This window comes from Psammomys obesus, unplaced genomic scaffold, assembly GCF_907164565.1.
Source record: "Psammomys obesus unplaced genomic scaffold, mPsaObe1.curated_primary_1811, whole genome shotgun sequence".
In the NCBI taxonomy this organism is placed as follows: domain Eukaryota; kingdom Metazoa; phylum Chordata; class Mammalia; order Rodentia; family Muridae; genus Psammomys; species Psammomys obesus.
Genome location: NW_026587216.1, coordinates 27,965,819 through 27,988,875, shown reverse-complemented (window position 1 = coordinate 27,988,875; position 23,057 = coordinate 27,965,819). Strand labels below are relative to the sequence as shown.

The 23,057-nt window shown below is 36.9% G+C and overlaps 1 protein-coding gene across 3 annotated transcripts in view; it reads left to right on the top strand.

The window, feature by feature from the left end:
- The window catches only part of CUNH8orf34 (chromosome unknown C8orf34 homolog), a 375,048-nt gene that overhangs the window by 293,127 nt on the left and 58,864 nt on the right, over positions 1-23,057 (top strand). For all 3 annotated transcript variants that reach the window (XM_055603373.1, XM_055603372.1, XM_055603371.1), the window contains one exon: positions 3,284-3,360. In XM_055603373.1, coding sequence (XP_055459348.1) covers positions 3,284-3,360 — 77 coding nt within the window. The remainder of the gene's footprint in view (positions 1-3,283; positions 3,361-23,057) is intronic.

The window sequence follows — 23,057 nt, the reverse complement described above, 5'->3', positions numbered from 1 at the left end:
TTGTTTGTTTGTTTTTTTTGGTTCTTAGAAGAGTGTTGGTGTGTGTGTGTGTGTGTGTGTGTGTGTGTGTGTGTGTGTGTTTCATGGGAAATTATTTTGTTTTTTGTTAAGTTTGGTCAGTGGGGACCCCAGGTAAAAATGTGTTCTTGGGTTTTGGAACTGTAGGAAAAGAGATGAGCTAGGATGGGGAAAAGAGGTTCTCAGAAGGGATAAAAGCAGTGTTGCATCAGCATTTTCTTAGTTAGTTCCCAGGGAGTGGTGTCAGAGAGTGAGAAGAGGCCACAACAGAGTGTGGATGGGGATGAGACAGCAAGACTGGACATGGAGAAATGGGTGGAGAGGTGAGGATCTTGGGTTAACCTACCTATTTCCCTGTGACCAGAGTTGTGACTTAACTTTAGAAGATGCAAATGAGGTCCAACTTGCCTCCTGGTTTAATGGCTCTGTCCATGCTAGCTTTTAAGATGTTAGAAGTTGGGTTTTAATAAATAGGTGCCAAAGTATTCTTTGCAGTTGAATACTATGTTTAACTTGATACATTTTTCATTATCCATCTTGAGCTTATCAACTAAAATTTGCTACTTTTAATGGTTCAATTCTGTTTATAAGGGTAGTAAGTAAATTATTATAATTTATGGTTTCTCCAGAGATAATATAATAGTGGTGGGCATTCTGTGTTTTACAATGATATCTGTGTTTATATAGAGATAAGCTTGTACCTAGAGAGTTGTTAGCTTTTTTTTTCTTGAATAAAACACTTTGAGTTACCAGAGATAGAGATGCCATGAGTCACAAGCATGTACTTGTGCCATGTTTTTTCATTGCTTCGTTACTCTTTGACCATAAGTGGCAAGAAGATTTTAATATTCTAATTTTTTGCACAGAGCACTCATTTCCTGCATTAGAAAAGAAAAATCTGTCTCCATTGTACATGAATTTAAATGATTTTCCTTTATGCAATCATAGGGCTTTAAACGTTTAAATTAAAATAGAAATCCTTTTCTCTCTTTCCTTCCTCCAGCTCCTCCATGGCTCCCCCACTCTAACACTTCTCTTGTCCTCCTCCAAAATTGATTTTTTAAAAAATATTAGCTACATATATGTGTCTATGTGTGCACAAATACATAAAGACATGCTGTTAAGTCTGCTTTTGTTGTTTGATTTCAGGGCTGACCACTGTGTTTGATAACCAATAAGAAAGCTAATCCTTGGGTGAGGCTCATTATCCCCTCCCTCTCCAAATGTCAATATTGTCTATAGTTCTTTGTCTAGGGATGGGAACCATGAAAATTTCCCCTTTACACATTAGCATGTCTACCGATATTAGAATTGTTCTAGTCTTATTTATTTAGCTATTTCTAGCAGAGATTATTTTGTAGCAGTCTTCTTATTATTCTGACTTCTAAATTCCTTCAGCCCTCTCTTCTGCCAATGTTCTATGAGCCATCCATGTAGGAGCTATGGTATGGGTGCATACTTTAATGTCATGGCTTCCTATGAACTGTTGATCTCTGCATTGTGTTTAGTTTTAATTCCCTGTTTTGGTCTCCATTTTCGATAAAGAGAAGCTTCTTTTATGAGAGCTCTCTTAATATTAATAAATAATAAACAATTAATAAAAAATAAAGTTTATAAAACCACATGGTTTGTAATACTTTCCTCTAAACTGAGTTTTAAATTTCAATAAAACTAGGAAATAATTTAACTAAGGAGGTTGACAGTATCTTGTATAAATAGTATATAAATGTTACATATAATTATAATTATTACAGAATTATATAGCAATTGCCAATATCTATCTATATGGCACTAATTAACCAAACTTGGCAGCCATATGGAAAGGTTTCCCATCAGTTTATTCATTTAATTGAAACCCACCACTCACTCACTTCTCTAAGATTTAGACCAAATAGTCACAACTTCTTGCTTGATATGTTTGTCTAGAACTTACCACCATTTATTGACCTCTTTACAATTTGTTATCTGATTTTAAAAAAGAGAATACCGATTTATAGAACTGATACTTGTATAATCCTCACCCCATTTAAAAGAAAGCATTAAACCAACAAGAATTTAACATTACAAAACAGAAAAAGACATTAAAGATAAATATCTTTAAAATCTAGTTATATAAATACCAAAAAAGTGTTACCTAATTTTGAGATTAATTTTTAATTTAATTATGCAGGTATTGTATGTGGGTGTGTGTTCATGAGTGCAGGCAACCTCACAACAGAATAGACTGTTGGCTCCTCTGGAGCTGTAGTTTCACGTAGTTGGGAGCCATCTGATGTGATGTTGGGAACTAAACTCAGGTCCTTTACAATAGTAGCACATACTCTTTATTTCTTTAATTCAAAAATAGATTTTTTTCATAGAGAGTATTCTGATTATGTTATTTTTTTCCTTTCCCAACTCCTCCCAGATCCTTTCCACCTCCCCTGTCACCCTTTCTTGCTATCACTCATTGGAAATCAAATAGGCATCTACAATGACAAAAGTTAAATAAAATAGGTTAAAATAAAGACAAACAAACAGGAAAAAGAGGTCCAAAGACAGACTGCAAGGAACACATAGAGAAACACACATTCACACTTACAGAAGTCCCATTAAGACAGAAAATCAGAAACACAATATATAAGTAAAGACATATAAGTAAAATACATAAGTATATAAATATATAAGTAAATATATAACACAAATACATAAGTAAAATATCTGTAGCATTAAAAAAATGCTCAGATAAAGCATTATAAAACAAAACAAAAACCTGCAAATGACCATTAAAATCATTTTATGTTGGCCTTCTACTGCTGGGCATACGGCCTACCCTTAAGAGAGGTTTGTATAGTCAAGGAGACTCTGTTAGAGAAAAATAATTGTTTCCTTGAAAGCAGTGATTGAAGACAGCTTCTGAGATGGGGCTCGGGACTTGTTCCCACTTCTCAGCACTGGGACCCTATGTGGCTTAGTCCTGTGCAGGCTGTGGGGATACTGCCATAGTCTCTGTGCGCTCTTACAGAGCACACATTCTAAACCACAGCGCCAGCTCTCCAGCCTGAAGTGTTGCTGTATTTGTAAAAATAAGCTAACTAGCTCTTGTAGTTTTTAATTTTATTACAGACTTCTGAATTAGAACTATGTTAATTTTCATATTTATAAGCTGATAAATGTCATTCAAATGTCTACTCAGAAACGGCATGCTTCTTTAAATAAGTAGTTCAATAATGTTAATATTCTTGCATAGGCAATGTATAATTTTTATTTTTAAAAATTAAAATAGATTCTTTACCCGGGACTGAAGAAACTCTGATGGAGGAAGGTGAAGATTTTGAGAAAACATCTAAATTAACAGAACCTGTAAGTATATTAATTTATTTGTTTTTGTTAAATCTGTAATGCACAGAGAAACACATATACACACATGTGTACGTACACAGAGGGGAGAGAGAGAGAGAGAGAGAGAGAGAGAGAGAGAGAGAGAGAGAACTAAGAGAATAGCCCCAAGGAACACAAAGAGCAGAAATAAGCATTCTTTTTTGAAAGAATACTTAAATGTGTTCACCATTCTCTATGTGGCAGAAGAGTCCTTGCAGCAGGAAATCATGGCGCTTTGTTACAAACATGGCAACGCTTGTGTTACACTCTTTTGGCGGTTGCGGGATGCTTGAGTGGGACAGTGGTTAGTTCCTCTGAGATCAGCTGTTACACAGCATAAGCACATTAGAGCTTGTGAGCTGCCATGGCACAACATCAATAGATTAAACTATTTGCATCCTAACAGAAAAGTAAGTGCTTTCTGTATCCTGAAAGCTAAGCTCCAAAAAGTCTATATAAATTCTAAATATAAAAGTCTTTAAAAGATTTTGAATTGCTCTGATACTCAGGCTAATGCAGTCTTTTATATTTAGACAGAGTTCATATAGTGTTCATCTATCCTCTGTATGTTTATGCAGGTTTCTATAACAAGGTACCACGGAGTACATAGTTTAAACAATAAAAATGTATTTCCTCCTGGTTCTGGAGATAGAAAATTGAGATAAAGTGTTAGTTTCTATGGAGGCCTTGGAGATGTCTGTCTTCCTCCCATGTAATCACATTCTTCCCTTTTCCTTACTGGCTTTGTCCCAGGTTCTTCTTTTAACCAAGATGAACCTCCAGAATCATCACTGATACTAGATTTAATCCACCTTAGTAACAGTGTTAGAGACTTAGATCTTTTAGAACCCCATTTACAAACACATTTTGAGATAATCATTAAATTTTACCATTTTACAATATACTATGATTAAAATGGCCTTCAGATTATACAGTATTTTACTAAGGTTGTCATATTTTCTACTGGATGTTATAATAAAATTAATTCTGAAAATGCTAAAAAATAATATTTTTCTAAAATATTACTTTCTTACTGAAGATTCCTGATCTTTATTAAATTCTACATTTTTGTGTTTCTTCTTATGTATTACTTTTCCCTGCATCATGATATATACCTACTTCTTTGTTTGCTATTCATATCTTTCTACCATGATATAAGGTCATTAAAGCAGAAATTTTTGGTTCTCTATTCTGCACATAGTAGGCTAATAACACATGTCTGTTATATTAATGGCATAACTCAGCAATAATTCCTTAGCAGTGAGTTAAACACGTTAGAGTCCTAGAAACAGGAGGAGCCATCTTAATTTTAGTAGCAACTGGTTATTTCTTTCTCTTACGTTTGCATTCCCAGCCACTGCCTACCTCTTGTCCTCAGTGTGGATACCCATCTATGATAAAGCAGGCTCAGAGAAGCTCAGATCCTAGACCATTTCTGGAACAGTGTACTCCTTTTAAATATTTTCTTATGGACCTAACAACTGCTTTCTGGATACTGGTTTTAGTCCTACTTCTGGAGTGTCAGGTCAAAGCCAATTTGTTTTCCTTCTGACTAATACTAAGCTATTCATAGCTGTTTTAGCTTCCTTTCTGTTGCTATGCTAAAATACTCTGACTGAAACAATCAGGCAAGATTCTTCATGATTCCCTGACCGGATTTCCCTCAGTTGCGGACTGTGATCTAGACGCATAAGCCAAATAAAACCCTTTCCTCCCTAACTGCCCAGGCAATGATACCACCACAGTGGACTAGGCCCTCTTACTTCAAGACATGCCCACAGTGGGTCTGGTCTGAGCAATGTCTCAACTGAGATCTCTTTCTCAGATGACTCAAGGCCATAGCAAGTTAACAATTTAATCTAAGACACAATCTGTCAGCATGTCCTGTTTAAGACAATTTATTAAGCCAACATACAATCTATGCTTTCAACCAATTCTTATATTATATACTTTCAAATACATACTTTGGACACTTGCTCAGAATGCATTCTTACTTGCTGACTCTCCTGTAAGCTATGAGTTACAGTATAACCAAATTCATCTTTTCAAATAATGTTGCCACACCAGAGAGAACAATGGGGTTTGTATTTATTGAGACAAATATTAGTTTTTGATTGTAAATTGGGATTGCATCCACTTTCCTTTGAAGGGACATTTTTCTCACTTATAAACTTCAGTGCATATTCATAATGACATGATACTGAAACTAGATTATTGTTCAGATTGCAATAACTTTCAATCATGATTTTCTCAAAGGCTTATTTTATCATCTGTGAAATCTAGCAAAGTTTATGTTTCTCTTTGTATGCTTAAAAGGATGCTGCTGGACTAGGCTTATGCCTTTAATTCCACCACTTAAGCAGTGGAGACAGGAGGAACAAGAGTGCAGGGTACCTAGCAAGTTGAAGGTTAATCTGGGCTATCTGAGATCCTATCTGATCAAAACAAGAAGGTATTTTTTAAATTGGAAATGATACTACTAGATTCCTTTTTCTAATGATCTTATCAAATTAATCTCTGTCTACAGTGTTTGGCTAGCTTTAGAACTTCTAATATCCCAATGGAAAAAAATAGCTTTGTTTAATCAAATGATTTATAAGTGACTTTATATGGCTGTTAGAGTACCTTTCCCTTCTTTCCACAATGATCAAACAATGCTTTTCTAATGAAAAAATTTGTTATATGTCAATTTTATTTTCATTCATCCATTAGATTTTGAATTCTTAAAATTTTGTTTCTGTTTAACATCAGCTAACCCATTTAAATATCTTTTGTCAATAGGTAATAATTAAAATAATAAATTCATGTTATAAACATGTTTTTAAAGGGGATTCAGACCACTAGACATATATATATATATATGTCCTTCTCTACCCCTCAAAGGAAATCATTCTTCTGGAATTTTTCTCTTCTTTTTCTGTTCTGGAAAGCTATTTAACATACACATAATCCATGCAGATTAAAAACTGGATTTGTCAGGTAAATCCCTTTATTAAAAGTGGGTGAACAAAAAGAAAAAAGCCTTCAAAAGGAAAATACCAAACAGCAGGCGTTGACCACTGTGGCTTAGCTACCTTCGTAAAATAAACGGATGTTTTAGGTCAATGATTGAAGATTTACATAAGGGCTTTTCAAATTTCACAATTCCTATAGTGCTCTTAATCTTGAGTTTTCTGTTTTGTTTTCAAGCTATTAATTAAATGCGTGGACACAGAGCAAAGATGAAAAGATGATCAGAGAAGACATTTGACCTTTTAGTCTTGACTTCTACCTTCTTAAATACTTATTTTATTTGGTGAATCCCATAAGACTTTAACAGGTTACTATGGCTTATTGAAAATAGAACAAAAATTAGTAGAAGGACTTCCACTGAGATTTCCTGAAATGTTCAGGAGTTACTGGAAGTTATATTTTTCGTATGAAGAGTATAATTTACTGAAGGAAATAGGTAAATTTGGCTAGAGTGGAAATAGTGTTAACCATAGCACAGATGTGCAATGCACTGTTATTTCATGAAGCATTTCACACACTTAACATTAATATTCTTGGACTTTTGTCTTTCTGTATTATACTGTTTGAACTTGATAACCATCCAGAGAATTAAGTTGTATTTACTTTTAAGTGAGCAAATTGAGGTCTCACAACATTTTAGCATGTTTCCTGGGATCGGGCACAAACAAGTCATATTTTCCAGTGTGAAGCTTCTTTAGATCCTAAGTTCCTGTTAAATAGCTACATGCAGCACAAAACACACAGAATCCTGGCCATCATCATTGGCTAATATCAAGGGATAGAATTCATCATTTGATTAAACACATAGTGAAAAGCTAGAGTTTGAGGGATTGGATTCTAAGAGGTGGCTTTTTTACAAAAGGAAGGGATCATGTGAGTTTTGGGCTATATAAATTAGTTTTGCTTAGGTCTCCCACAATTGAAGAGGTCTGAGAGGCCAGTGTGTCAGGACGAAAGCGAGATCCTGACAGGGAGACAGGAAGCCATATCCACCTCACATGTTTTCTGTGGCCCTCTAAGCACTCCAGAGGTGCCGGAATAATCTCAGTAAAATGCTTGTGTTTAACTTAGCTCAATTAAATGCCAAGTTTGGTTGGTTTTTAAGTCTGTGTGATATTGTGTTTTGTGAATTAGTAAGGCACCTGCTTTATCTGATCCTCTACTGAAAATTCATGGCTTTGGTTTTCATTCTTTGCTGATATTTGTAGCCTCTATTCAGTACTTGGATTTGGACCTGTCTGGAAGAAGAAATTCGCGTACTTGGTTAGTTTTCTAACAACCTGATGCATACAGACTTAAAATGCATAAATTTTGTAAGGCCTAAATACAGCAGTTTTTGATAATTCAAAGGCTTAAAGATTAAAAAAAATGTGTTTACCACATCTGTAGCGCAAACAATTGTCTGATCACTTCAGAGAGTTTTGGCAGTAAGGGCATTCTTCCTAAATGAGATTTTTATACTGGGAAGAATTCGATAAATTGGTTTTTGTTCATTTAACATTTAATCCTCCAATGCAGTGCAAAGGTTAGCGCACAGTCTCTGCTGTATACTTTTTCTCTGTCTGAATGCTAATGAGCAGAATAGAATCTTCTTATATTAAATCCTGGATGCTTGGGAGAATTATATTAAAGGAGGAATTCCATTACACAATGAACTTTGATTGCTAAGGCTGGAGGAGAGCTGTAATCTGCTGCAATCATACGATCTGTATAATATGCGGGTGACATACCTTCACATCTCTTCTCAAACTGCCTGGCTTTTCCTTTCAGGCCAAGCAGTGTGTGCTCACCTGGGAGATTCATTCTTCTGTTTCTTCCCACCCCTCCAGATCTTTACCCCTTTTTTTGTATGTCGCAGATGTATACATTTAAAGAAGTCTAACATGCTCATATATCTTCAATATATATGAATGACCATTAGATTATTTACCTAACCACAAATTTTGCTGTCTCTACTCTCTCCCTTGTTTCTTACTAATGTGGTTACTTCTCACCCCCAACCAACCTATTCCACAAAAAGTTTCTCTGCTCCACCAACTTTACAAGCTGAGATACCTGCAAATTCTTTTTTCTTTCAAATTCTTAGAATATAGTTTTATGCTTAGTAAATTGTTTCACATATTTTGCAGAATATATAACTCTATGCAAATTGATGTAAACATTGAATAGCTTGGTGAAAAAGATGAAATGGTTTTTGTGGGGTTTTTTTGCATTAGATAGCTTGCATGGAAAACAGATAGACAATCAGCATTTATGAACTTAAGTCTAAGCATATTTCATTTGACTTAGACTCTTGCAAAATGTAAAGCAAAAGAAATGAATGTTCATTACTATCTCACCAGGGAAAAGCCTTCAATTCTGGCAGATTTTGTGTCTTGAAACAATGACTTGACAAGTGGCTGGTAGGTAATTGTAGCAATGAATTTTCTCTAAGGAACTGTGATAAATACCTGTTTTGCTCAGCACTCAAAGTTTGTATCATTTCCCTCGTTTTCTCTGGGGGAATTTTGCTTAGTTGTTAAGACACACAGTTCCAGGATGCCAATAAAGCTGCTGGAAATGAGATCCTACAACAGGAAAGTTTATCTGACCAAGTTTCAGGATCAGGTGGGATTTTTCTCTTAGGAATTTCAGAGATACTGATTTCTAAAACATCAAGGGTGGAAAATGGACCAAATCTATGCAAACACTATCTTTTAAAAAAAAAAAATCCATGAGTTTTAAAAAATATAACTCCTAAATGTTATAGTTACATAGGAAAAATAGCTTAATGTGGTGAAGGATGGCATAATGAATATCTAAGCACTGATTATGCCTTTGTCAGGTAACTCAGCCTACCTATGTCCTTTCAGCACATCTCATTAAAAGTATGAAATTATTTACTGATATTAGTTAAAATTTGCACTTACGTTTTAGGGTAATGTGACAGGAGAATGAGCCAGTGTGCACAGGTACAAATTACCACAACTGATCTTCTTAGGTATCATTTACCCAAGAAGATATGGGACACGCCCTTCTTCCTGTCCAGGGATCCTAGAAATTTTGACTTTTTTATATTTTAAAAAATCCTACATGAATGAGCGTTTTGTTTGCATGTATATCAGTATTATCAACTGTGTGTCAAATGGCCTTGGATACCAGAAGAGTCATCAGGTCTCTTGGGATTAGAACTACAGACAGATGTGAGCTGCCATATGGGTGATGGAAATTGAACCCAGATCCTCTGAAAGAGCAGCTAGGGTCCTTGATCACTGAGCCATCTCTCCAGCCCCCCCCCCATTTTTTTCTCATTTTAAATAACTGATGAGCATATTCTCACAGAATTTTATAAAGCTAGTTGTGAAGTTTGTGTATTAGTGTATCATGTCTTACAGTGTTAATGTCTTCTTATTGCTCATTTTTGAAAGTGAAAGACTTAAACTTTAGTGTGAACCAAGAAGATAATATTGTCATACTTGAACAAATGTCAAGCTGTTAGGTTGGGTTTTCCTACCAGGTTGTCCCAGGCTGTCGATGCGATCAGAGGCCATGAGCAGGAGCTGATGACATTACTGGAAACTCAGCTTTCCAGACCCATGGGTAACTATTTATGTCTCACTTCCTGGCAAACAGCTAATTCTGAGTCCCTTGATGTGTTGCACAAATACTAATTTTCTCTGTTTGTTTTGATGTGAAAAGAGCTGCAAACACTGACTTAGTTTGCTGGGGGATTTTGCTCATGGATGTAATTCTTTAGAGAAAACACTGTGCATATAAATTATAGACGGTGTCTGAGTGCTTCATGCAGACTAAATTTTTTAAAAGGTCACAGCCTGGGGTACTTGAAAACTCTTGATCTGTTCCCGAAAAAGTACATTTGGCTTTTTTTTTTTTTTTCGCCAAACATCAAAATCACTTACCAGGATTAAACATTCTTTTAACATATATACATGAAAATAAACATCTCATAAAATTATTTTGGCATGTCTCTAAGTATAAAATGAAATGTCTTTGTCTTTTAGTTGGGTGTCTTAGTTAACTGTGTTTATTTGATTACTAATGAATATTTAAAAATTTATCTTTGATCTCTCTCTGCGTTTGCATAGACATGAGTGCAGGTGGTCAGAGGACAACCTGTGGGATTTGATTTTTTCTTTCTATCATGTGGGTTTCTGGGATTGAACTCAGGTTGCCATATTGGGGACAAGCACCAACATCTACTGAGGCCTTATGCTGATCCTTCTCAAAAACAGTTATTTTTTTATGTGTATGATGTGTGTGGTGGGTTCAAGGGCCATGGCATGTGTGTGGAGGTCAGAGAATAACTTTGTAGAGTCAGTTCTCTCCTTTCTCCTTCACGTAGTTTCTGGAAGTTCAAATCCTGAGGTTTCCATGATCATCTTGCTGACCATTTATTCAACATTAAACCATTTAATAGTTTACATATTATTTATTTGTGTGTTTTTAATACTATTTTCTGTTCCACTGGTCATGTCTCTCTTTGGATTTTTTTCCCAAACGACTTTGCTAGTATTTATTATATTACTATGATAACTTACCCTGGTGCACACTTGTTTGCCATCTTTAGCTTGCCACTTTGTTAGAAAAGTTTAATTATACAGAAGGCGTAGTTTTTTCTTATACTTTTTCATTTTTATGGTTGTGAGCCTTTAACGGCTGAGCCATCTTTCCAGCCCTACTTTTTCATTTTTTTTGTACTTACTTTCCTTTCCAATATTAGATAAACATGTACCTTCTAGTTGTTTGTAGTCTTCTTTTAAAGTCCTCAATCAAACTTGAGTTCTTTTCATGGTATTGTGAGGCAAAAACTAGTAAGTGTCCATATAAAATTTGGAACTCATTTTCTATAACTCAGCCCAAGTTTCCCATATGCCATTACCCCCATGTAGTACCATGGGTTAAAAACCCCACCTCCACACATGCTTTTGGGAAATTTCTATTGTCCACATTATTATGGCATTCCTTTCTTATAAGTCTGAGATTTTCTTTGCATTTTAATAAACTCTGGAGAATAATGGCACATTTACTGAATTTTAATTTTTTTGTGTATTTGAAAATACTCCCCCCTCTTACCAATGACCTTCTTATACGATTTATAAATCAAGGAGCTGAAATTGTGCGGCATGTGATGTCCTGTCTTGGTGTCCTCTGTTTGTAAGTAATGAGGCTGGATTGGAACCCCACCCCAATATGATCCAAACATGGATTCTGGGAATGCATCCACTCTACCAACTTAGCCGTGAAGGTTTTGTCTTACTCACATCTTAGCATTGATAGCTTTACATGTTTAATATAAAGGAGACAGAGATACATTTAACATTTATTTTTAAAGTCAAAGAAGTAAGCCACCATATAATAACTAATTGTGCTTTGTCTCAGCCTTATAATATGTTTCTTGTATATGTTTTTTTTTAATATAAGTTTATTTCTGTTTGATGTGTGTGTGTGTGTGTGTGTGTGTGTGTGTGTGTGTGTGTGTGTTTAGTCTCATTACATTGCCAAGGCTGGTCTCAAATACTTAAAATTCCTGTCACTGACTCTCTCAAGTGTTGAAATTACTGCTGTGCACCAACATGCTGGGTAAAGTTGAAAATTTTCTTCTATCTAAAAAAGTTAATGAGGTTTTTTTTTTTTTTTGCCAGAATAGTAGAACATATTCATCACTTTTGAACTTAATTTGGTGAATCTATTAAAGAATCTATCTATTCTAATGATTTTTTTAATATTATTTCAGCAGTAAAGCTTAAATAGTATTCACAAGAATCTCAAGAATTAAAGGTGAGATCAAAATCTTAGCTTCCAGTTATTTTGGTCCATTGTTGGAAAGTCTTGATCCAGAAATAATAAAAGCTTTTTAGGGAGTAAAAAGAAAGCTGGATAACTTGTAAGCAAATATGTTTCCATGATGTCACAACTCAAAAAAAAAATACTGTATTTCCTAAGAATTTTGAAACGGATGTCTGTATTTACTTAAATCTGAATTTCTGGAAATTCCTCATTTCCTCTTGGATTTTCGTTCATGTTTTAGAAATGTTTGTTAGGGAAGTATTTACATTCTAACAGTAAGAGACTTCTGGAAAGAAAGTTTCTGAAAAAATTACATCATCAATGTTAGAAATTTAATGTTTAGTGCCTGAAGATTGCATGTTGAAAGTTGTCAAAAAATGTGGAGGTCACAAAACTTGGGAAATAGTCGTGTACAATCCATCTTTGAAAAACAAAAGAACAAACCTATCCCAGATCAAATGATTTTCAGCTAAAAGGACCTAAAGTGAGAGGAAAGTTAATCGGGCCAGGGGAGCACAAGTTATGAGGCACTCCACGAATACTGCTTCATTCCACTGTCTTGCTGGGGCAGACAGAACTCCTTGAGGCTAAGTCTCTGTCAACAGAATGCTTTGGAGGCTGGAGAGATGGCTCAGAGGCCAAGAGCACTTCCAAAGATCCTGAGTTCAATTCCCAGCAACCACATGGTGGCTCACAACCATCTACAATGAGATCTGGTGTGCTCTTCAGACAAGTAGGCAGAGCACTGTAAATAAAATAAGTTAGTACATTAAGGAAACAAAAAAGGATGCGTTGGGTGGCTTTATTGCATTTGTAATATTTTTATTTACCATTGTAGCTTTCAAATCTGAATCTCCTTTCAGCAAACCCTACCGGTGTGTACCAACACAACTGGCTCAAATCTGAATCTCATTCTCTTTCGTGTTTTCTTCTGGGGAAGGAGTTGCCCCCACCCCACAACTTCCTCTTGTAGGATAGCATCACCCATCTTTAGCTGGGACCATGCTAGATCGCTTGCCTTCAGCCAGGGTAAGGCAATCACCTTTGCCACCAAGATATCTCTTCATATCTCATTGGAACACATTCCAACACACAACTGTCCTTCCCAGGAATCCCTAGCCTGGGGAGAAGTTACATAACCTTTCAGGAGGTCAGACCTTCCTGCTGGAGACCTACTACTGTAGATACTAATTGATTGAAAGTAATGATCAAGAGTGCCTCCGTTTGGTATGCCACTTTAAGAGCTTATCACAGCTCATTTAAAATTTCCCAGTCCTCTGAAAATGTTATTTTTCTTTTATATGATCTACTTTATCTCAGCAATATAGTTTGGGGGTATATTAAATAGAAAAAAAAAATTGAATGTTTATTATATTCTTTTTGTTTGTTTCTTTTACTTTTGAAGTGGTAGCGGCCTAGAAATAAAATCAATGAGCGCGAACTAAGGAAGTATCGTGCAGATGGCCACAGGCACTGAGAGCCCTTGTGTGCATGTCATATCCAGAGACCACCATTTCACAGCACACCCTCTGACTCTCACAGTCTTTATACTAATTTGTTTTTAAATGTTCCCTGAGCCTTGCGTGGGAAGGTGTTGATATCTTCCCGCATTGCTGAGCACTGATTCCAGCCCGTTAGGTGCTTTGAACGTTGAAGCCTATGCATTAACTACCCTCGACCACAATGAGCAGCAGAGCTGACCAAGGCTGAGAGCAGCACAAGTCTATGGATATAAGTGTACACATTCAGTGGGATGTTTGGCAAGGTGACCAGCGACCCAAACAACGTTAGTGGGCTCTCCATGGGGACCTATGACCTCGCTAGCCATTGGTTTGGCCCATGCATATAACATTCTGCATGAATTCCCTCCTGTGCCGTGGTCTGCCACCTGGTTTGCGAGGAGTATGTGCTTGTACACGGAGACACTATTTTTGTCTACGTTCCCCGTCACCCAGAACAGTCCCAGGGTCATCGTCTCTGTGTATGATTTGCTTTACAAGTAAAAGATGGTCCTTCTGAATAAAAACTTTGAACTTATTACAATTCAGGCTCTCCTGAAACTCAGCATTTCCCTTCTTGCATGGTACTATTAAAACATACAACTTTCTAATTCCTTCACATTTTATGACTATTTTTGTACGTTATTAAACACTCTCATGACTTGATGCCCTAAATAACTAAATAAATTTTTATTTTCAGAGACATTCACCTTGGAAATTCTGAGTGCCTTTTAAAAGCCTGAAAACTTGTTTCTTTTGGCAAACTAAGAGTTAAGGATGTCCAAGCATACTAAACAAAAGGTCATTAACCTTTTGCAAGATTGATTAAGGTTAGGCAGAGGAGACCACAGTTATATTGTCTTGTAGATAATCTGCAAGTGTACCTAATAAATGCAGTTCTTCCAGATTTAATTAAACATTTGATTGCATCTTTCAATAGCTCCTCAACTTAGAAAGAACAAAAAACAAGTTCAACATATTAAAAAATCAAGATTAATTGATAGAAACCTTTAGAAACTGTCTCCTACTCAAGGAGAGACACTAGCTAGTATAATTATTTTCATTTTTAAAGAATGCTAATTTTTAAATAATTTTTTCTAATTTTTTCTTCTTTTTTATTTTTTCTTTATTAATTACACTTTATTCATTTTGTATCCCCCCTGTGGTTCTCTCCCTCCTCATGTCCCAATTCTTCCCTTCCTTCACCCTCTGCATGCATGCCCCTCCCAAACCACTGATAGGGAAGGACTTCTTTTCCTTCCTTCTAATCTTAGTCAATTAGGTCTCATCAGGAGTGGCTGCATTGTCTTCTTCTGTGGCCTGGTAATGCTGCTTCCCCTTCAGGGGAGGTAATTAAAGAGCAGGCCAATCAGTTCATGTCAGAGACAGTCCCTGTTCCTATCACAATGGAACCCACTTGGATACTGAACTGCCATGGGCTACATCTGTGCAGGGGTCTTAGGTTATCTCCATGCATAGTCCTTGGTTGGAATAGCAGTCTCAGGAAAGACCCCTGTGCTCAGATTTTTTGGTTCTGTTGCTCTCCTTGTGGAGTTCCTGTCCTCTCCAGATCTTACTGTTTCCCACTTCTTTCCTAGGATTTCCTGCACTCCGTCCAAAGGTTGCCCATAAGTCTCAGCATCTGCATTGATAGTCTGCAGGGCAGAGCCTTTCAGAGGTCCTCTGTGTCAGGCTCCTGACTTGTTCCCTCTTTTCATCTTCTTCTGATGTCCATCCTCTTTGCCTTTCTGGATAGAAATTGAGTATTTTAGCAAGAGTCCTCCCTCTTGATTAGTTTCTTTAGGTGTACAGATTTTAGTAGGTTTATCCTATATTATATGTCTATATGAGTCAGGATATACCGTGTGCAACTTAAATTCAGATTTGTAAAATACCAAATTTCTAGTGTGTGTGTGTGTGTGTGTGTGAAACTGCTGAGGAATTCTTCCTTGGGAGATTTATTAACAGAATGGAACTAGCTCAAGGTATCACTCAACAATGTGCAGTAACACCAAGGAAAATCCTCTGAGCTCTCTCCTGATGAAATTCCTACTGGATGACAGCAGGACAATGCTCTCCGTTTCCCAGACCAGTGACTTCTTCAGGCAGCTCTTGATATACAGGGAAAGCAGAAGCCTGTACTAGGGCCTCCTTTGTCTATTGGATGTGCAATCACAATGTGTTAATTTATCTGTCACTATTAAGTCTTCGTTCAACCATAAGGTACAAGTGCCAAATAAATAGCTGAGTCCTGATGTGTTTTCACCGTCAGTGCAACAGACTGCTAAACTTTGTTTTCCTGCAGCTCTGAGGCCGGTACTCAACAATCAACATCTCACATTTATAGGTGCATTTCTGGTATTAGCTCTCATATTAGCTCAAGGAACACCTAAACATTGCTGTTTTCACTTTAAATATGTGAAAAGAAGCCCAGAAAGAATGTCACCTCAAATCTCAGAGCACTTCACATCTCCTCTAGACTTCTTCTGACCTTCAGCAAATAGATGGCAGTGCAGCTTGAAGAATAAGCAGCTGCGTTGTCTTAATCCTGTTTGATGTCAGTCCAGAGATTTCAGTGGTTTGATTGTCAACATTAGAATATTTTAAACAATAATATAACCAAAAAGATAATAGATTTTTTTTATTATAAATGACTCATTAATCTCAAGATATTCAGCACTTACCACAGCGTCAAGTATGTGCTGGAGACACTGGAGGCAGGTTTGGTGGGTGAACCAGAGTAGGGAAAATCATTTTGAGATTCTTCTGGCTTATTGCTGTTCTTTAGACATTTCCCCCGAGTTGCTTTGTTCTAAAAGGAATAGTACGGTATATTTAAAAAGTTGCGCAATAGATCCTTTAAATTCAATTACAGCACTAATTCTGGTCTCTTAAGCATACTCTAGGTTGGTAAAAAACCTCTTATAGGCTGGGGAAAATAGCAAAATGTGCACCTGTATAATTCCTACCATGCAGTTGTGTTTTTTTTCAGTATTTGGAATTGTTCTCAGGCTCTTGCACATGCTACCAATTTATCTGCTACTGAGTCAGATTCCCTAATCACTTTGGTTATGAAGCAAGATCTCTTCTTAAGTTGCACAGGCTAGTTTCAAACTCACAGTGTTCCTGCTTTGACCTCCCAAGTAGCTAGGATTATAGGTGTGTGCAACCCGAGTTCCAACCTTTTCAGAATTTTTTTTTTTCTGATTACATAGAATATTTTCAACTGCAAAGAATGCTTGAGCATGATAAGATATTGGTGCTACTGTGGTTGTTAGTCTAGGTTTGAACAATTAGGCTTAGTTTTACTTGAGTAAAGCTCTAGGTCCCAGAACTTACAAGGCACATCAAGAGGGAGCGTCTAGAACATATGTGGAAAGCAATGTTTTAAAACAAGCTTGAAATGCTCTCCTTTGGAATGACTCACTCACAACCATCATTTTCTGCGGGGCATGTGGTACCCCCTTCACGGTCGGCACTCTGAAAGCAGAAACAGGCAGATCTCTTGGGAGTTTGAAGGCAGCCTTCTCTGCAAATGGTGACGTCCAAGACCAACCTGGACTACACTGTTGTGACCTTGCCTCAAAACAAACAAAAACACCAATCTGATTTTGAACTTACTTGAGGTAAACTGAAATGCTCCATATCTTCTGCGTTTTTACTTGTTGCCTCCTCCACTTCAGTCCATAAAGAAAAATTAATATTCTTCCAGACACTTCTCCCACATCATTTAATATTAACACTCATTATTATAACAATTGTAATTAAGGAATACTCATTCTCATAACAATTGTAAGAGACAGAATTTCACTTCTGCTAAAACTCGTACAACTGATGACTCATTTTCAACTCTAAATATAAGTGCTTCTTTTGATACTTATACTAATAAATAAAATACCACTTTAGTGTTTGTCTTGGTGTATAACATACTACAAGAAATTTGGAATGTACAGAAATTTACCTGACATGTGGGTCTATTGATAAAAAGTCCAAAATTTAGGGGCTGGAAATCTGATGAAACCTTTGAAGGAAGAGCTGTTTGTGTGTGTGTGTGTGTGTGTGTGTGTGTGTGTGTGTGTGTGTGTGTTTGAAAATAGAGATAGGGAGAGAAGTTGAACTTGCTTTTGTCTGTAGCTTTTAAAAGAGAAAACCAACTCCCTTAAGGATGAATCCACTCTTGTGATATTGGCATTAATCTATTCATAAGAGTAGAAGCCCCAAGACCCAGTCACCCCTCATTGGGCTTCCCAACACTAGAAATACTACTGCACTGGAAATTAAGTTCATATTTTTTTGGGGAACATATCACGCCATAACTTCACTCACATTCCAGTCATGGCAAACTCAGTGAAACCAGTCCACCCAATAGCCCAATTTCAAACATTTCTTTACAGTCTGCTTTTCAGTAGCCTTCATTAACATCTGCCTCATGTGTCCATACCTTGGTTTTACCAAAACCTACCCGTACTTCTGGACTCAAACTCCAGTGCTCAGGTGCATACATCTCACTACGTTAGTGCCATGGTTGCTCTTCTTTGACTTCTTAAGGACTCCAGACCATAATTCATCTTCCACCTTTCCCAGACATGACCCCAGTTCCACTGCTGCTAGTACCCTGGCCATCAACTATTCCAGACTTCATTTTACCCTTGTATTTCTTAAGACCTAGCTAGTAAGCAAATAGAAGCAAACAAAACTTGAGCCTCTCATGCTTTAAGTAGTGCATTAATATCATGTAAGCTCTACTCATTGGTGCAAACAGCCCCCTCTCTTCTCTTGTCATTCAATCTCAAGACAGCCTGAGTCGCTCTGGCCCAAGAGCTTTTTTACATTAAACTTTCTTTCCATTTATTGCTTCTCATTCATTTGCCATATTTTTAATGTTTCCATTATCACTTTCCTTCCAGCAACAGCTTCCAGCATTTCCCAATAGGTTAAAAAAAAAAAAAAAGAATGCTTCCACATTCCGCCCTTAGCTACATTAGCCCCCACCCTTACTCTAGACTCAACTTACACTGTAATCTTGGAATGAGACTCTTAGCTTCTGCTTTCTCATGAAGGCATCCCCACAAATTATATTTTAGAACTTAATCATTGTTGTGCTAATATTAGGAGACAGAATCCTTCTTCTCTCTTCTTGCTCATTCTCTCTGAGTGATGTCATTTACACCGATAACATCTTGGGTCCTGGTCTTACCTATTTTACCTCTCGGCATAGCTGCCTAGACAAATAAATGAATGCACAAGTGAATGAATGAATGGCACAACTATGGGTCTTTAATTAAAATCTTTTTTTTTTTTTTTGCCGATGATGCTAACTGACACATATTCTTACACTCACACACAGCAAGTATAACAAATAACGCAGATTATTGTATGGTTTCACTCGGTCATTGATCTCTCTGAGCACTGGAATCAAGGTCACGCATGCTCCAAAGAATAGGACTTAATGTAGGAATGAAAAAATAACTCCCCCCCACCATCATTTAGGATAGATGAAGAAACCATGTTCATCAGATGTCTAAATTAATTAATCTATCCAATGAGAATTCAACCAGAAATACTTGTTTAACCATTACATCCAGCTCTGTAGAGAATAGAAAATCATAATGGGCACAATTTCTATTATCAAACTTTGTTCTAGTCTTAGAGATAAGCTATTCCTTAATTAGAAATCTGTTAGGTTAAACTTCAACCTAGGACAGTAGTAGCACTTGTAAAAGGAACTGACTTTGATGAATTTTCCTTTACTTTGTGAGTTATACTCAGTGTTCTCATGCACAACATACAGTTTTCAAAACAAATCAATGGCATAGTACCTTGGCGTCATTGATGAGTAAATTGTTTAAAGATAAACTAAAAGTTTTTTGAGGCTGTAACTTAGGAAGAGTTTGTGAAAACTCAAACCCAGATCAGCTGGTTACCAGTTTTCTGTGGCTCAAGGCCATTATGTGTTTAAACATAGCAATATTAGCATACAAAATAAAAAAGAGCTATTGGCAAATTGGATGTTGACAGGGTTAAGTTGGGGAGTGGTTGCTCTTTTGTTTGTTTGTAACTCCCTTTGTGTGCCTTTTGGCAAGGAATAAAGTGTTTATTGCAAAAGCATAGAATCCTATATAATTGTGACAGATGGTTTGTGCTAAAGTCTATCTTAATCCTGTATATAAAATCAGCTTGAACATGCCTTGAGATGGAAGAAAGAGGCAGATAGATCTAGGATCACACAGAAAGTCATTGGTTTGGGGAGTTACTGGTAAAAGTGTGGTCCTGGAATACAGCAAAACCAGTTGGATCCCCATAATGTAGGTCAAATGGAGTTATGTTTATGGGTTAGAACAAATCCGATGCCATTCTAGTAGGTACACTCTAACATATTGAGTGTACTTCCAGGAAGCAGGGGTCTGATTGTAAAATCCCACATATGGCTTTAATGGTTTATTTGTTGTCAGCTGAGAAACTTTGTTTAAAAAAAAAATAAAAAATACTTGAGATTCCGGTGGATCAGTTATAATCATGGCATGAGATGGCGATAGCCATGTAAAGCTGTACCCATATAGTCCTTCATTGAGTTCTAGTAGTGATAATTTGTCGGTCTTGAACACTCAGTTGAGACAAAAAAATGAGACCTGCTGGATTTGCTGGTTGTCTGATTTATTTGTAATATTAGATGAAACTGCCTGACATGCTGATGACTTGGGTTACTTGCTGGAATTAAATCTCTCTCTCTCTCTCTCTCTCTCTCTCTCTCTCTGTGTGTGTGTGTGTGTGTGTGTGTGTAAAACACTCTTAGATGCTGAGCCATCTCTACAGCCTCTTTTTAAATTATCGTTCATTGTAATTATGAACCCACAGTCAGAAGTGTTGTGGTTAACATGAAAAAAAAGTTTTCTTTAATTGTGCATTTCCTCTTTAAAATGGTTTATATAACTTTACTGAGATGTAATTGATAGATTAGGATATTGACTTAGTCACTATTCTGTTGCTGTGAAGACGTACCATGACCATGGCAACTCTTATAAGGGAAAATACTTAATTGGGGCTGCCTTACAACTCAAAGGTTTAATCCCTTATCATGATGGGAAGCATGGCACCCAGCCAAGCATGGTGCTGGAGAACAGCTGAGAGGTCTACATCCCAATCTGCAGGCAGCAGGAAGAGAGACAATAAGCTTGGCTGGAGCTCATGAAAATGCCAAATCTACCTCTCAATGACAAACTTCAACAAAACCACACCTCCTAATCCTTCACAAGTAACATCACTCCCTAATGAGCAAGCGTTCAAATATATGAGCCTATGGGGAACATTCCTAATCAAACCACCATAAGTATTGATCCACATCAACTGCATTATTCAATGGTTTTGAAAATGTTTTCAGTTGTGAAACCAGTATCATCATCTGGGTTTAGGACACTTTTATTGCTTCAGGGTCCATGTAAGCTTATGATCCATTTCTACTCTTAGAGATTGATGTCTGCACTGTCTCTTTGTAGATATGCCTATTTTGAGCTTTTATAAAAATGACATGATAAAGCATGTGATCTTTTGTGCCTCTCTGTTTTCATTTAACTTAATATTCATGAGGTTACTTGGTACTGTGACCAGTAATTGCTTTTCGTTAATGAACAGTTGTGTTCCAATGCTGGCTGCACCATGATATAGTCATGAGCTGATTGTTCTGTAGGTTGATTTTAATGCTGGGCTCTTACGCATAATGATGCCATGAAGATTCATGCGTGTCGCTTTCTGTGGACCTAGGTTTATATGTCTTGTGGGAGCTTCTGAAGAGTAGGGTTGCTTAGTTATAAGTTCTTAGTTAACTTTTTCTTTGCAGTTTTTAGGGTAAAAATTAAAGTTACAGAGCTATAGTATTACCATATAACCCACGAATTCCACTCCTAAGTACATACTAAAATAATTAAACATAAAAACTTTCATATGACTATGTGAAGCTACATTAGTCACAATATTCGTGAATTAATGAATGCATAAAAATATAGACATGTGAAGATTACTCAGGAATGACAATTGACCTTTTCATTAATATGCATAATATTCCAACTAGGAAGGTATGCTATTCTCAGTTTTCGGTAAACATTTTTGTTATCATTTATTACAATTTATTCAATCTGTATCCCAGCTGTGGTCACCTCCCTTGTCTTCTCCTAAACCCACCCTTCGTCCTTCTTCTACTCCCATGCCCCTCTCCTAGTCCACTGATAGGGGAGGTCCTCCTCCCTTTCTATCTGACCCTAGCCTATCAGGTCTCATCAGGACTGGTTGCATTGTCTTCCTCCATGGCCTGGTAAGGCTGCGTCTCTAAGGTGGAGGTGATCAGAGAACCTGTCACTGAGTTCATGCCAGAGAAAGCCTCTGCTCCCCTTACTAGGGACCCCACTTGGATACTGAGTCTGAGGGCTACATCTGAGCCAGGGTTATAACATATGGACATACAAACACTAAGAAGTTAACGTTCAGAGCTGGTCATAGAAGTACTAAGAGTCCAGAGATGTGCTTTTGTACTCTCAAGAGTAGGGATTTTAGGCTGTAGTTAATTGTCAGACAATTGATTGAGTATGTACTAGCTGGAAGGCACCATAGACAAAAGAACAGTCAAACAAAGCAGTGTTATTGGAGAAGGCAGAAGAAACTGGAAAGAAATTCATAATGGAGAACCATTCACATTGTATTTCATGCTGGTGGAGTCCCGACTAAACTGGAACAATGGCCGTAATTTATCCCATATTGTAACACGAAAGCTCATAGCTCACTATGTGCTTACTCTAAGCAGATTCCAAGTATTTTGGCTTGCCACCAGGGAGAACGTAGAGCTTGTAATTCAAATTACATGGTATTTCAAGTAGAACCACGTCTTAATACTGGAGAAAGAGATTAGAGGTGACTGCCAGGACTGAAACAAGGTTCAGGGGAGGATCATTGTCTTAGATTCCTGTAAAGACCAAGTGGATGAGCTCATGACCATGCCTGAAAACCCCGTAAGGGCTATAGGACTTAATACTTGCTGAGTCTCAACAGACGGATGTAGGCTGTGTAACATGGTATAATGTGGTGTCTATATTAAGAGTTAAAAATTCTTGCACACTAAATTTTATTGAGAGGTTAGAGGTTTGGATCCCAACTAGCCTCCTCAGATAGGGATGTATCTAAAATTTATGTGTGCCTGGAATTGTTAGAAAAACTTTGAAGTTACTTTGGGAACTATTTGAATATGTGAAAAGAAATAAAACAGCATACAAAAAGGCAAAAACAGAAAACACACCTCCATTTCCAAGTTTGACAAGATGAACTAAGAGGTTAAATGTCATATTTGAATCATCCCATCAGGAGACCTTCCCTGAAGTTAGTAGCTAAATATAAAGT